General features: G+C 37.8%; 1 protein-coding gene across 1 annotated transcript in view; it reads left to right on the forward strand.

The window, feature by feature from the left end:
- The window catches only part of LOC311093782 (E3 ubiquitin-protein ligase TRIM39-like), a 28,793-nt gene extending 14,659 nt beyond the window's left edge, over positions 1-14,134 (forward strand). Inside the window, exons 6-7 of the mRNA XM_084131375.1 lie at positions 13,245-13,271; positions 13,423-14,134. Coding sequence (XP_083987501.1) covers positions 13,245-13,271; positions 13,423-13,970 — 575 coding nt within the window. The 3' untranslated portion in view covers positions 13,971-14,134. The remainder of the gene's footprint in view (positions 1-13,244; positions 13,272-13,422) is intronic.
- The last annotated feature ends 1,481 nt before the right edge of the window (positions 14,135-15,615 follow it).

Below are 15,615 nucleotides of genomic sequence, written 5' to 3' on the forward strand. Positions count from 1 at the left end.
AGTGTGGAGAAGACGCGTTCAGCCGTGATCCACAGGAGTAACCTATAAGAGTATCCGACGTTGGATCACTAATAGGCTTGAGACGCGTCTGCTCAACAGTCCGCGTTGTAACTATGAGGTGAGGAAAAATAGAAAATGTTCGTTGTAAGTGAGTTTAAAGAGAAATCAAGAATTATAAATCAATCGATGGAGCTCCAAAGACAACAACGCATTCAGACGCGACGCATGCGCATTCGAAACAGGAAACATTCGAAACATTCCTGCTATTTCCATAGTCGTCCTCCAACTCTTAATAGACCATCTTGAAAGACAGGATCCAACTTATACAACTTGCTGTCTCGTTTTAACTTTAAAACAGATGAAGATGATAGAGCAGAAATTTCCTTTCCAAACTGTTGCTGTTGACTAAATGCAACATTAGAGGTTTCAGCTTCAGTCAGGTCCTCCAAAGTTAAGTTCTGTGTAATCGTTGAGAATGTTAGCTTTTGAAGCTCATTCTCTATCTTCTTGGAGGATGGCAATACACCCAAACAATCTAAAGAGGTTTTGATTTCTTTTCGCCTTTGACTCTGTTGCCTAAGAACTTTCTTTAACTTCAAAAACCAAGCAACAGCAACTTTCAGCTTTATCCAGTCTGAGAAGTGTGTTATCAGTCTATGAATGGCATTTGTTGCACTTAACACTTCATTTACACCAGTGGTGTTTACACTCATGTTCCTCTTTACCTCAGGATCATTGACCTTAAGAGTAGAATCAACTATTTGTACTAGCCACTCTTCCTGTGTTTTCCACAGATAATCTGGTCCACTGATCCATTCTTCACTCGATAACAGCTGGTCTTCTTTCATACCTCTTGAACAACAGTCTGCAGGATTTTGAGATGTAGATATGTATCTCCACTGCGACGGTCTTGTAACTTCTCTTATAAAAGAGATCCTGTTGGCCACAAAGGTCAGAAAGCGTTTGTCCTCATTTTTTATGTATTTTATCACAGATATAGTATCTGTCCAAAACACTGATTCCACCAATGGAAACTGTATCTCTGCCGTCAACATTTTGTCCACTCGAGCAGCAAGTACAGCGGCTGTCAATTCAAGACATGGTATTGTTGCATGCTTCAATGGTGCTACTCTTGATTTGCCAAGTAGGAAACTAACAAGGACATCCTTGTTTGTCTCCATCCTAAGATATGTTACAGTACCATATCCAAGTGTACTTGCATCAGAAAAATGATGCAGCTGAATGTTGGTAAGTTGGTCTAATCCTGTGGGCTTTAAACATCTATCCACCTTAAAGTCTTCAATCTTTTCAAGTTCTTTTAACTATAAAGACCATTGTCTTTGAAGATTTGAGGGTACCGGTCCCATCCACATCTTGTCCTACACAGTTCTTGCAGAAGAAATTTTGCTGTAAGATTGAATGGTGCCAAGAATCCTAAAGGATCATATACAGAGCAATCGACAAAACACCACGTCTGGTGCAAGGATTGTCTTTGATGGTCATTTTAAACTTGACAGTGTCCGATTCAACACACCACAACAAACCAAGAGCTCTTTCCATTGGTAGTTGATCCTTGTCCAGATCCATAATTTTTATGCCATGTGCTCTGTGTTCTTCAGGTACAGTTTGCAGCACAGCACGGCTATTACTGACCCATTTGGTCAATTGGAAACCTCCGGTTAAACAAACCGCCTCTTCCTCTGAAGCTACACTTTTCAGACAATCATCCATGTAGAAGTTGGCATGAATTGTGTCAATGACCTTTTCTGGAAAGTTGGGCTTATTGTCTTCTGCTGCCCTGCATAGTGCAAAACAAGCACAACTTGGGGATGACACAGCTCCAAACAAATGCACATTCATCCTGTATTCCACAGATTCTTGCTTCAAGTCACCATCTGGCCACCACAAGAAACGAAGAAAATTTGTATCCTCTGTTGCAAATTTGACCTGATGAAACATTGCTTTCACATCAGCCATAAATGCAATAGGCTCTTGTCGAAACCTCACAGGAACTCCCAGAAGTGAATTTGTCAGATAAGGGCCTTGCAGCAGTTGATCATTAAGCAATGTACCTTTGAAAGCAGCTCCACAGTCAAATACCACTCTTAACGTTCTTTTCTTGGGGTGATAGACACCCTGGTGAGGGATATACCAAACTTTCCCTTCATTCTGTTTCAACTAATGCAATGATACTCTTTCAGCATAACCTTGATTGATGACCTCATCCAAGAAAATGTTGAAAAGTCTTATTTCTGTCCAATTTCCTCTTCAATCCCATTATTCACTGTTTAGCCACACAAAGGTTATTTGGCAACATGGGATTTTCCATTTTGAATGGAAGATTCAATTTGTAGTGTCCATCCTGAAGCTCAATTGACCTGTTTTCCTTTTCCATTAATGCATGATCTTCTCTTGACATCTCTTTGTTCTCAGAAGCGATCTCATTAAAGTCGTGATTATACTGTTTATTGAGCATCTCCTCCAGCTTGCCTAGTGAAATCCTATTAACAGTAACATCCAGACATTCAATTGTGTTCCCATTGTCCTTGCTTCCCTGGAGTGGTCCATTCACAACCCATCCCAGTAGGGTTCTAACTGCATAAGGTCCTTCTCTATCACTGTTTTTAACCTCCCAGGGCTCCATTACCTTGGAAGCATTTGCTCCAATTAGCAAATCCACATCAGCAGGATTTTGAGGGATCTTAACACCTTTCAGGTATGGCCATTTATCCAAATCCCCCATGTTATCTTTGGACACAGGCATTTTCTCCTGAGTGAAGACTTCTGGAAGACTGTAAAAAATGTCATTATAAAGGCTAGACACTTCCAATCCAGTCAGAATAGAACTACTAACAGACCTTTGATTCCCATTGTTTTCAAAAGAATATTAGTTTTCTTTCCTTTTTCAATTTCAAATGGTGCATTAAGTGTTCTGAACAAAATGTGTCAGAACTACCACGATCCAGGAATGCATATGTTTGAATTACCTTTTGTCCTTTACCGGATTTGACTTGAACTGGTACAATTGATAATGCACATTCTCCATCACTGGCCCGTTTGACCACATGCTTGAAGGGCAACAAGCGCACTACTTAGTGATAGACAACTTAGTGATAGGCAGTCCTTGAGTGCACATTCTCTCCTTTTGTTGAATATGCAGAATGCTGGGATGCATTTGGCCACATACTGTGCAAGTCAAGCGCTTTTCAGAATCTCTGCTCATGTGTCCAACATAAAGACAGCCAAAAAAAAAAATACCTTTCTCCTTTAGAAAGTTCAGTTTTTCCTTGTGCATCTTGTTTTGCATTTGTGTACACTGCTCCAAAAAGTGATCACGTTTGCAGCACAAACATACAACTTGGGATATTGTTTTGAAATCAGACACACAACACTGAATTGATTTGCTGTTAGTAACAACCGTTGTTGCAAAGCTGCTTCTAATTTTATTCCTAGGTTGAGGTTTCTGTTGTACAGTTTGAGTACCCTGGATATCACCAAAAAGTGGATCAGATGACATTTTGACTTGACGTTCAACAAATGTTACAATATCTCTGAACTGTGCCCTTCGATTGTGCCTTTCCAATAGCTCACAAGCAACAGTTCTCCAATTTTCCCTTAATTTGTAAGGCAGCTTCATGATGACTGTTTTCAAATTGCTTGGCATCTCCAGCTCCTCCATTACAGCATCCACGCAAAAAGAGAGCATAACTCTGCAGTGAACTTACATCCTCTGATTTTACTGAGGGCCATCCAAGTACTTTCTCTATATATGCAGCAGCTATTTTGAACTCATTGCCAAAATGTTCCTTTAACAATGCTTTAGCTTGCACATATCCTCTTTGTGCATCCATGTGCTGACAACTGCGCACAAGTTCGTTAGGTTGACCTTGTGTGTATTGTTCCAGAAAGTACAAATGATCTCGATTATTGTTGGTTTTGTCCTCTATTCCATGTTCAAATGCTCTGATGAAAGTTCTATATTGCAAAGGATTACCATCAAACACATGAATATCTCTTTGAGGCAGTGTGCTGGATTGTTGTTGTTGTACAAGAAGAGCAGTAATCTCATTTTGTTTTTGCATAATACTGCAGATGTTTGAAGTTGATGTTCCATTGCTGTTCTGCATTACATTTGATGTTTGCATTTGTGACACAGAATGAAGATCAGATTGCAGTGCACTGTGAGTTTGCTGAATCACATTCCTTGAGCTTGCTTGCTGGGAACAATTCTTTGGCCTATATTCCTCAACATGAGGGTTAAGATTAACTTTTTTGCCACTCATTGTAGATCCTTTATCATAATATGCATTCATACCATCAGAAAGGGTTTTAGGATGCTGGCCGTCAGAATTGTTTAAAACCGCAATTTTAGCAGTAGCAGCAGCGATTTCTGCATCAATATCCATTTGCTCTTGTCTTTGCCTCAGTTGTTCCTGTTGTACCTCCATGGCACGATTCTCCTTTAAAGCAGTTGCACGTGCAATTAATGCAGCCTTTTCTGCCTCTGCTATAATTCGTGCTGAAGAAGCAGAAGATCTCCCAGTACGCACACTGCTAGAAATGAAAGCTTTAGCATAAAGTTCTGCCGGGAAGACTTAATTGTTACGTCACTTTACCTTTCATCTATCCAATCACATTCTAACACTCATGGTATAAAAGATCGGAACTTACTCATGTTTGAGTTCGCAGATGCTGACACTCCAATTCACCACCATCCTCCCCACCACCTCCAAGTCGAATCATTCCCTCCATCCTCCCCACCACCACCAGGATGGTCCCTTCCATACCTCTCAGGGGGTCGGCTGCGCCCCTGCCTTGATCTTCAGGCAGGATATGCAGAGTCCGGACCCTCAGATTACGAGCTACGGACGGGGCCTACGCCAAAGAACTTTATTGCTTGCTGGGTTGTTAATAAATGGATAACTGTCACAGTATTTATTCTCCCGAGTCTTTCTGGTAGAACTTTTCCTACTGGATGGTTTACTTGACACTCGTGAGGAAATGTTTGAAACGCTATCATTTGGTTCAATGTCATCTTGACAATCATTGTCATCAACACCAGAACATGAAACTTGACTTTCAGTACTCAACCATTTTTGAACATCATCCTTAAACCCATTGTAAATTAACATCTTTCCATTGAACCATGTTTGTTGTTTTTCCTTTTCTTAGTTGGGCAAAATAACCATCACAGAATTATGCATTTCTTTTGCTTCATCACACAGTTTTATGAATTTCTCACATTGCACTTCCTTTTCATACTCTCGGTTAGACATAAAATCTCTTATGATAACCATCAAGTTGTTTGCTTTGTTTAATTTAGTCTTTCTTTTTTTCTGCAATGTTTCCAATTTTTCCAGTAATGCCCTTGGAGTAAGTTTGATGCACCGTTTTTCTTTCACAGACTCCATTTCAACTTTCTCAACCGGCACATTAGTCTCTGTTGGTTTACCAGCAGCCATAAAATCTTCACCACAATTACTCACACTCATTTTCACAGAGTGTTAAATTCATTTACCTTGTCAGTAACTGTAAACTTAAGCAACCAATGCATTGGATTTATGCTATTAAAGGTTCTGTTCTTCGTGATCCCATTTTTCAAACTTTAGTTAGTGTGTAATGTTGCTGTTAGAGCATAAATAATACCTGTAAAATTATAAAGCTCAAAGTTCAATGCCAAGCAAGATAATTTATTTAACAGAAGTCCCCTTTCAAAGCCTACAGCGAACGGCCGGTTTGGACTACATCCCTCTACTTCCTGCTTTAATGACGTCACTAGACCAGTTTTTTGACTAACCTCTGCCCACAGGAATACAGAAAAAAAGGGGGCGTGGTCTTGTTGCGCTCCCACGGAGAAGAGGAAGAGTTGCGTTTGTAGAGTGTGTTTGTCGCCATGTCGTCGAGGCGCTGTTATTTTCATCCCGGAGTCAAATCACCTTTGTTTGGCCTTCCCAGGGACGCTGTACTTAAAAATTATTTAATTAGGAGCAGTGCTCGAAGTGGGGCGGTACGTACCGGCACTTCTGCATTTTACTCCAAAGCGTACCTGCACTTTTTCTTGCGTACCGCTACTTCTCGCATGTACTGACAAAAAAACCGTCAGTGTCACGCCCATTTCACATATACTCCGTTTGCAATGCGTATGCAGTGCTTATTTTTTTCCGCACCCATATTAACAGGTTAGAGCTTTCACACTGCACGCGGATGCGGTCCGGCAATGCGTTCCAATCATTTCTGCACCGAGTCTATTTCTGCTGTGCTGCACGCACTGAATTAAAGTGACAGCGCATGGTTCATGGTCAAAATTAACACAGAATATGACATTAAAATATAATAATCTCACTATAAATGCATTTAATTAAATAAAATGTAGTAATCCTACCATAAATGTATTTTTGGACTTGCAGACTTAGAGTAGTTCCGTTTTCACACACACAAACACACACGCACACACGCACACACACACACACACACACACGACTTGTTTAAATACATTTATGTTGTTAATAAATATCAATAAATTGTTGTTGTACCGGCAATATCTCCAAGTTTTGTTTTTCACTGTAGGAATCTCAAATGTCATGATTACTTGCCAATGCAAGAGAGTACCGGCACCTTTTTTCCCCCACTTCAAGCACTGATTAGGAGGTGTTACAGTACTTTTTGTATTTCTTTGCAGCAGATGTTTTCAACCTCCGTTGGCATTTTGTCACAGTTACCACATGTACACCTATAAAACATATATTACTAATCAAAACTCGTGCTCACGTGTAACAAAGGTAGGAATAAACAATGCACTTATTTAAAAAATTCAACAACACCATCGTTAATTCGACAGACGGACAAAACCATATACCACAAGCTTTCATAACAGTTTGTAACATTTAACATTACAATTTAACCAATTCAAGGTAACAGCCAAACGTAAAAGTATGACAACTACTAAATAAACAGCTTACCATTGTGAAACATCCTGCAAAAGTCGTGCTTGAACAGGTTCTAATCGATCCTCTTCATCTATGTTCTCCGGGTCTGATTCCGGCTCAAATTGATAAGGTAATATTAAAGACATGTTTACAATAACACTGAGCGCATGCATCTCCACGTTATGGTAAGAGGCATGACCTTTCCGGGCAACGTGCGCTAAGCTGCTGTCGAATCACAACACAGGAACCGCTGGCACAATCAGAACTCGTTACGTATTTCTGAAGGAGGGACTTTATAGAACAAGGAAGTCATCAGCCCGTTTTTAGGACAGTGAAAACAGCGGTGTACAGATAAGTAAATTGTGTGAAAAATACTGTGTTTTTTTACATGTGAAACATGAACACATGTTATATTGCACAACACAACATGTTATATTTGCTGTAAACACAATCAAAGCTTCAAAAACACAGGAAAAACGGGAACTTTAAAGGTGTGCACACAAGAGTCATTCATAGGTAGCACTACACATAACTTGAATTCATTCGCTCGCTTCGTCGCGACTGGTCCTTGATTCATACGTCCAATTATATCCAAATCCACAGCGGAATCCAGTAAGGATTCCGTAATCCACAAAGAAGCAATTTTTGGTAACCATCTTGTCACTTAAAGGAGACATATCATGCTTTTAAATTGTTCCTTTTTACATATAAATCATACATTTGTAGTCTATATAAAGCGGAACTGCAATGCTTGGGTCTGAATTCCTCATTATTATAGCTCCACAGGCCCCTTTTCTACCCCTTTTCTGATGTGCGTCTGAGAGCAACTCGTTTTGGTGCAGTCTCTTTAAATACAATTGAGACACTTCATACCCCGCCCACACTCGGTTCAACTCCACCCCGTTCGGCCATTTTTGTAGTTTGATAGCAGAGATACGATTATCTAGCGGCACAGAAACTTTTTATTCACAAGTTATTAACAAAATGTCAACAACGGAAGACTTGTCCAGCCAGCCTTACATGTTCGAGCCAGAGTCGGAGCCGGAGCGAGATGAAAATGAAGACGACGAACCTGTAGAACAACGTCTTCATATGGATGTATCGCAATGGTGTGTTACTGTATTTACACATGAAACTTTGGTCTTCCGACCTTTTACCACCGTGTCGATTTATTTTGATTAATATGTGCGAGGGAGAGAGAGCAAGACAGCGTCTAGTTTGGAGACGGTGATGTCTTGTTTACACTTTCGCCTGGCTCCGAGAGAGAGTGAGCGCGAGCGACCGGGTCTCTCTCTCTGCTCGTTCTTTCAGTTAAACATGCGCCCTGTCACAAGCGCGGCAGTTCATCTACATCAGACGGTGTAATGAAGCATGTGGGTTACTACATCCAACAACCGAACATTTTAACTTACCCTCTCGTAACTTCTGCATCCTTTAGCTTGGACTACAAAATTGCAGCGAGAAATAAAAATGGCGGATTGCTCGAAGTGTTGGGCCGGAAGTCAATGTCCTTATTTGGCAGTTCCACTGCAAATACTGTGACGTAATAGAACGTCATAGATAACAGAAAAATCGGAACAGGTTGAAAAATATGACCAAAACAGAATATAAAGATATCAACGAAGCACCTGAAGAGAATAATTTCATCTTTTCTGTACTTCTAAACACTCCAAATATACAACAAAATGCATTTTAGGGCTAAAAAAGTGCATTTGGCATGATATGTCCCCTTTAAAGGAGAAGTTCACTTTCAAAAAAACTTTTGCTGATAATTTACTCACCCCCATGTCATCCAAGATGTCCATGTCTTTCTTTCTTCAGTCGCAAAGAAATTAAGGTTTTTGATGAAAACATTCCAGGATTTCCCCCCATGTAATGGATTCTATTGGGACCCAAACGGTAGAAGGTCCAAATGACAGTTTAAGTGCAGCTTCAAAGGGCTTTAAACGATACCAGACGATGAATAAGGGTCTTATCTAGCGAAACGATCGGTCATTTCCAAAATAAATAAAAAAGTTTAAGTTTTATAAGCACAAACGCTCGCCTTGCTCTGTTCTGTGATGCGCGTTCGTGACGTCACGTAATACGCAATTACGTTGAAAAGGTCACGCTTGACGTGTTTACAAATGTGCAGAAGGAGGACCATATACACATTTTCAAATGTATTTGTGTCAGTTTATCGTTTAAAATGCCCATTTCGTGTGCGTATCCTGGGTGTTTTAATATTAAAAAGCCAAAAAGAACATTTTCTTCAGGACAGAAATTTTCCAAGCGTGACCTTTTCAACGTAATTGCGTATTACGTGACGTCACGAACGCGCATCACAGAACAGAGCAAGGCGAACATTTGTGCTTATAAAACTTAAACTTTTTTATTTATTTTGGAAATGACCGATCGTTTCGCTAGATAAGACCCTTATTCATCATCTGGTATCGTTTAAAGCCCTTTGAAGCTGCACTTAAACTGTCATTTGGACCTTCTACCGTTTGGGTCCCAATAGAATCCATTACATGGGGGGAAATCCTGGAATGTTTTCATCAAAAACCTTAATTTCTTTGCGACTGAAGAAAGAAAGACATGGACATCTTGGATGACATGGGGGTGAGTAAATTATCAGCAAAAGTTTTTTTGAAAGTGAACTTCTCCTTTAAGGCCCTTTCACACCGGATGCGTAACGAAAAAGCGAATAGTTCGCGTCAAAACCATTCACATCAGCCGTGACGCGAATTTGCGATGTCTGTGACGTTCAGAGCTTCAACATTCCAAAACTTTCGCACCGACAGCTGAGAAAACATGGACACTTCATCATCATCATCATCCAGTGAAGATGAGTTTTTCATTTTCTTTAAAAGACAGAAAAGAAGGTTTTGGGTGCACCCAATCTTAAAGGACAGAGAGTCTGAAGGGGACTCTATGCTAACTTATGCTAATGTCCACTTTTAGTTTCCTTTTCCTCTCTCGTTTTCCTCACATAGGTGTCCCTGAGGTTTTTCCACAGTTTTTTGCGTCTTCAACTAAACAGTGCGTTTTGTAATGTCACTACACATTACATGTAACACACGAAGTAACAAGTTAAAATCATTCAACTAGAAACTGTAGATATCACACAAAGAATGTATAGATACTAAAAACAGCCCTAAATAGTCTCACTACATTTTGTTACATGTTCAAAGTAAACACGGTCTCTGTCTCTATCTTTGACGATAATAGTGTTAGCTTTCTATCCCAAATGAGGTTTAGCCTGCTAGCCTACACAGCACAGGACTATACAACGACTAAACTATCACACAACATACTCACAGTCGTGATAACCGAGTTGGTTGGCAATGCTATGCCACACATTGTCTTTCAAATCGCTGTCCTTGTAGTATGTGATTGGCTGAAGCCTTTCTGTCGCCGCAAAAGTAAAAAAAAATCGTCATCGAAGCGAAACAAATAAAAGTCGTTTTTTCACCGCAGCACATTCGTGTTCGGTGTGGAAGCACTCGTTACACAAACAGCTGATCAAAAAATAAAACCATCGCGTGAATTATTCGTGCGTCAAAATCGCGTCCAGTGTGAAACGAACTTTAGAGGTGTTTGTAGGGCTATCTGATGTGTGGTTCCAAACAAATACACTTCCAATCCAGTACTGCATTCATCTTCTTTATTTGTCTCAGTTCTGATGCTCAAACATATTGCAATCAGCATGTCCTTACAGGATCCTGACACGGTCAAAAATTGTTTGCTTCCCCATTACACCTAACGTCTCTTGCTCTCTGATTACCTATATACCCTAAACCCATACTCCACCCAGTGTTCTCCAGTGGAACTACAACAGACATTTAAATAGAGCATAATGGCTCTTAAATCAGTAATAAAGAGTTAGTCTGTTAACCCTTACGAAAAAGAAGTTTATTCAAGTGTGCTATTAGTATACTTCTTTTAAACTAAAAATAAGAAAATATACTTTCAGTCTACTTTTTATGTACTTCTCAGAAATATTCTTTATGTACTTCTCAGAAATATATTTTATGTAGCCTACTTCTCAGAAATATATACTTTAATATACTTTATGTACTTCTCAGTTGGCTTGTATTGTGTTTTCTATTTTGATTGAGTAGCTTATTAAATCCTTTTTTAAAAACATATTACACACTGTCTTATAAACTAACATTTTCATGTTTATATAGTAACAAGCTTTCGTATGGAATAGCTTATAGAGTAAATAAAATGAGCATGGAACTGAACCTGATCTTGTATACAGTGATAATAATAATTTAAAGTTTATTAAAGTGTTCTATTAGTATACTTATTTTCAACTAAAAAGAAGCAAGCATACTTTCAGTCTACATTTTATATAATTCTTAAAAATATACTTTATGTACTTCTCAGAAATATACTTAAATTACACTTAAGTGTACTTGACTTATACTGAGAGAAAAGTCCAAGTATATTTGGCCTGTACTTGTACAACATTTTTTGATCGAGATATACTTAAAAGTATAATTAAGTATTCAAAGTATACTTGGCTTGTAGTTGTGTTAACTCTTTTGAGTAGCCTATTAAATATACTTTTTTTTTTTTACATAGTTTTTCATATACAGTCTTATGAAACTTACAATATTTGAAAATATTGATTAAAATATTGATATAAAACAGCTATGTTTCTAATTCTGTGTATATGAATTTTTGTTTAGGCTAGTCCACTGGTAGTGTAAAGGAATTTACTTTAATTGCCATTGTCTGAATTTTCCAGCTATCCATGTTTTCAATGTTATACGGTAGGGGGCGCTATGACACATCTTCTAGTACAGAATATCCGGATCAAAACACAAGACAAGAAGAAGCTGAAACAAGTGATTGCTCACTCAAATGTAAAATAACGTGATCATTAAACAGCGTGTAAATCAAAACTGCTTAATATTACCAAATGAAATGAAGCGTAACCTATGAAGAGAAAACGACTGTGAAGTGTCGGGGGTGTTGGACTCGATCTACTGATCAAGGATGAATTTGTCTTTGACAAAAATTAGATTTTCTCAACCTTTTTGTTTAAAATGTTACCAACAAGTGTTGATAAAAAAGGATGCATGAAGCTAATAAATGTTTTTAAAATTAAAGTACAGTTAAAGGTATTTTTCAAGTATAAAAAATAAAATTTGAACATAGTGGTATAGACTAGGCCTACTGCAAGTGCAAAAATAATATATAAATAGTAAACTATAAGTATAATGTTAAGTTCACTTAAAGAAAACTTGTATAAAACTACTAAACTAGTAGTTTAGTGAAAGTATACTTCAAAGTGTACTTACATAAACTAAAAATGTGCTACAATAGTGATCTACTAGTATACCCATAAGTTCACTTGCAGTACAAATGAGAAACTTAATTATGAACTAGTTGTCCACTTAAAGTTTACTACTGTTACACTTATAGTACACTTAAACATATACTTTTATATACTAAAAGTGGGCCAATTTAGTCCCAAGCAGTATTGAAATAGTACACTTACAAGTTTACTACTAGTACATATTGACATTAGTATACTTACTACATAATGTATACTTAAAAAATATACTTGAACATTACTTAAGTATACTTCATAAAATGAACTTGAAGTATACTTCTTTTTCGTAAGGGAAAACTGAAATAAGAGAAGAAACATTCATTTGTCTGCCATTTTCTTTTGGTCTTTTCAGCTGTTTCATCTAAATGTTGTGATTATGTGTCAGATAAAATCAGTTTAGCAGAAGAAAATCAAATGGATAGACATCATGAATTTAAGATGCAAATTTGTTCTTTTTAATAACAGATCATTTCTGACCTGTAGTTCAAACAGCTTTGCAGTGCTGGGCTTTCATTTTCATTTTCTTAAAGATTATTTTTTATAGTGTTGTCTTTGCTGAATAATCACAACACTAATACACTCCAAAACTGAGATGAATAACATTAGGCATAACAATATCTCAAATACAAATTTAATATATATATATTTTTTTTTTACAAAACATTCACAAAGATGTTCTAGCAATATCAAATACACCGCACAGATACATATCATCTTTTAATATCAGTAATTAGGTATAAAAATATCTAAAGTAAAAATTTCGTAAAATGTTCACAAAACATTCCCAAAGATGTTCTAAAAAGGAGGAATATTTCGAGCACAAACACAATAGGAGTTCAGGGATTCTCTAAATGTCAGCAGAGAAACATTGATCAGATAAAACATGATGTTGTACACAATTCTTTAAATATAACCTTAAATCTTGTCTATAATTCACACATAAACATGTCAAAGATCTGATGATGTTTTATTGTCATGTGTCTCTACAGAACTGAAGAGGAGACAGCAGTATGCAGGTACAGTGTGCTGTCTGCACTACACTAGATTACATTCAGATACTCACAGCTTCATCACTGACCGACAGTATGATTAAACACTGATTACATATATACAAACATCATCACTAAATAACTGTATTAAATTGTGATTTATATCCTGTTTTGTCAGTGGATGTGACTCTGGATCCTGATACAGCTCATCCTAATCTCATCCTGTCTGATGATGGAAAACAAGTGAGATGTGGAGACATTAGACAGAAACTCCCAGACAAACCAGAGAGATTTGATACATGTGCATGTGTCCTGGGAAAGGAGAGATTCTCCTCAGGGAGATTTTATTTTGAGGTGCAGGTGAAGGGAAAGACTGAATGGGATTTAGGAGTGGCCAGAGAATCCATTAACAGGAAAGGATTGATCACACTGACTCCCAGTGATGGATACTGGACTGTGGGTCTGAGGAATGGGAATGAATATGAAGCCTGTGCTGATCCTCGTGTCTCTCTGTGTGTGAGAGTGAAGCCGCAGCGGGTCGGTGTGTTTGTGGATTATGAGGAGGGTCTGGTCTCCTTTTATGATGTGGAGTCCAGCTCTCATCTCTACTCTTTCACTGATCAGTCTTTCACTGGGAAACTCTATCCATTTTTTAGCCCATCATTAAACTATGGAGGTAAAAACTCAACTCCACTGATCATCACGCCTGTCAAACACAATAAATGAATTTACAGCCCTAATATGAAATACACAATGAAAATTATTTATATAATTAAAAATCTAAACATGTTTTGCTATTTTTTCATCATTTGTTTTTCATTGTTAAAATCTATTAGTCTAGCTATAATTGCAAATTATAATGTAAAAATATAATGCTTGTTTAACAATTTTATTTTCATCTTTTCATAATTATTCATACCATTGTTTTCTCCCATCTCAACCTGACAAAGTGAAAAAGTGAAAGTGGTCAGTGTTTTTTTCTTTTTTTACATCAAAATAAACTATGATAACATGATAAATGATATCAAAACTGTTTCTACCATTTCAATTACAAAATTATCTGTGATATTACTGTGGTAAATCAGATATTAATTCCTCAATATATATCATAGAACTGTATAGTTACCATATTCATACACAACACTATAGATCTTCAAAGTATACCTAAAAACACCATGACTGCTGGGTTGTTTCAAATATGGACAAACCCAACCGTTGGGTTAAACATTCAATAAAAAAATGAAACCAATGGTTGGGTTTGTCCATATTTGACCCAAAAAAGATGTTTTAGAGTGTATGAGCATGGTAATATATCATGGGAGGAGAAGAAGAAGAAGAAGAAGAAGAAGAAGAAGAAGAAGAAGAAGAAGCAGCAGAAGAAGAAGAAGAAGAAGAAGAACAATGAGAATAGAAAAATAGACCAATGGAAACACACATCAGATTCATTTAAATGTTCATTTTTTTTAGTGATACAGTTGAGTACATTTTTAAATGAAATATAGGACCTTTAAAATATCTGATGGTACTGATATGAAGTAGAGATACAAATATAAAACCTTATAAAATGAAACATGTCCTTCTTTCAGGACAAAGTAGAGATTATTCTATTAAATACGCTTATATATATATACACTCACCTAAAGGATTATTAGGAACACCTGTTCAATTTCTCATTAATGCAATTATCTAATCAACCAATCACATGGCAGTTGCTTCAATGCATTTAGGGGTGTGGTCCTGGTCAAGACAATCTCCTGAACTCCAAACTGAATGTCAGAATGGGAAAGAAAGGTGATTTAAGCAATTTTGAGCGTGGCATGGTTGTTGGTGCCAGACGGGCCGGTCTGAGTATTTCACAATCTGCTCAGTTACTGGGATTTTCACGCACAACCATTTCTAGGGTTTACAAAGAATGGTGTGAAAAGGGAAAAACATCCAGTATGCGGCAGTCCTGTGGGCGAAAATGCCTTGTTGATGCTAGAGGTCAGAGGAGAATGGGCCGACTGATTCAAGCTGATAGAAGAGCAACTTTAACTGAAATAACCACTCGTTACAACTGAGGTATGCAGCAAAGCAATTGTGAAGCCACAACACGCACAACCTTGAGGCGGATGGGCTACAACAGCAGAAGACTCACCGGGTACCACTCATCTCCACTACAAATAGGAAAAAGAGGCTACAATTTGCACGAGCTCACCAAAATTGGACAGTTGAAGACTGGAAAAATGTTGTCTGGTCTGATGAGTCTCGATTTCTGTTGAGACATTCAGATGGTAGAGTCAGAATTTGACGTAAACAGAATGAGAACATGGATCCATCATGCCTTGTTATCACTGTGCAGGCTGGTGGTGGTGGTGTAATGGTGTGGGGG

The sequence above is a fragment of the Abramis brama genome, assembly GCF_963993115.1.
Source record: "Abramis brama genome assembly, chromosome: 12".
Lineage (NCBI taxonomy): Eukaryota > Metazoa > Chordata > Actinopteri > Cypriniformes > Leuciscidae > Abramis > Abramis brama.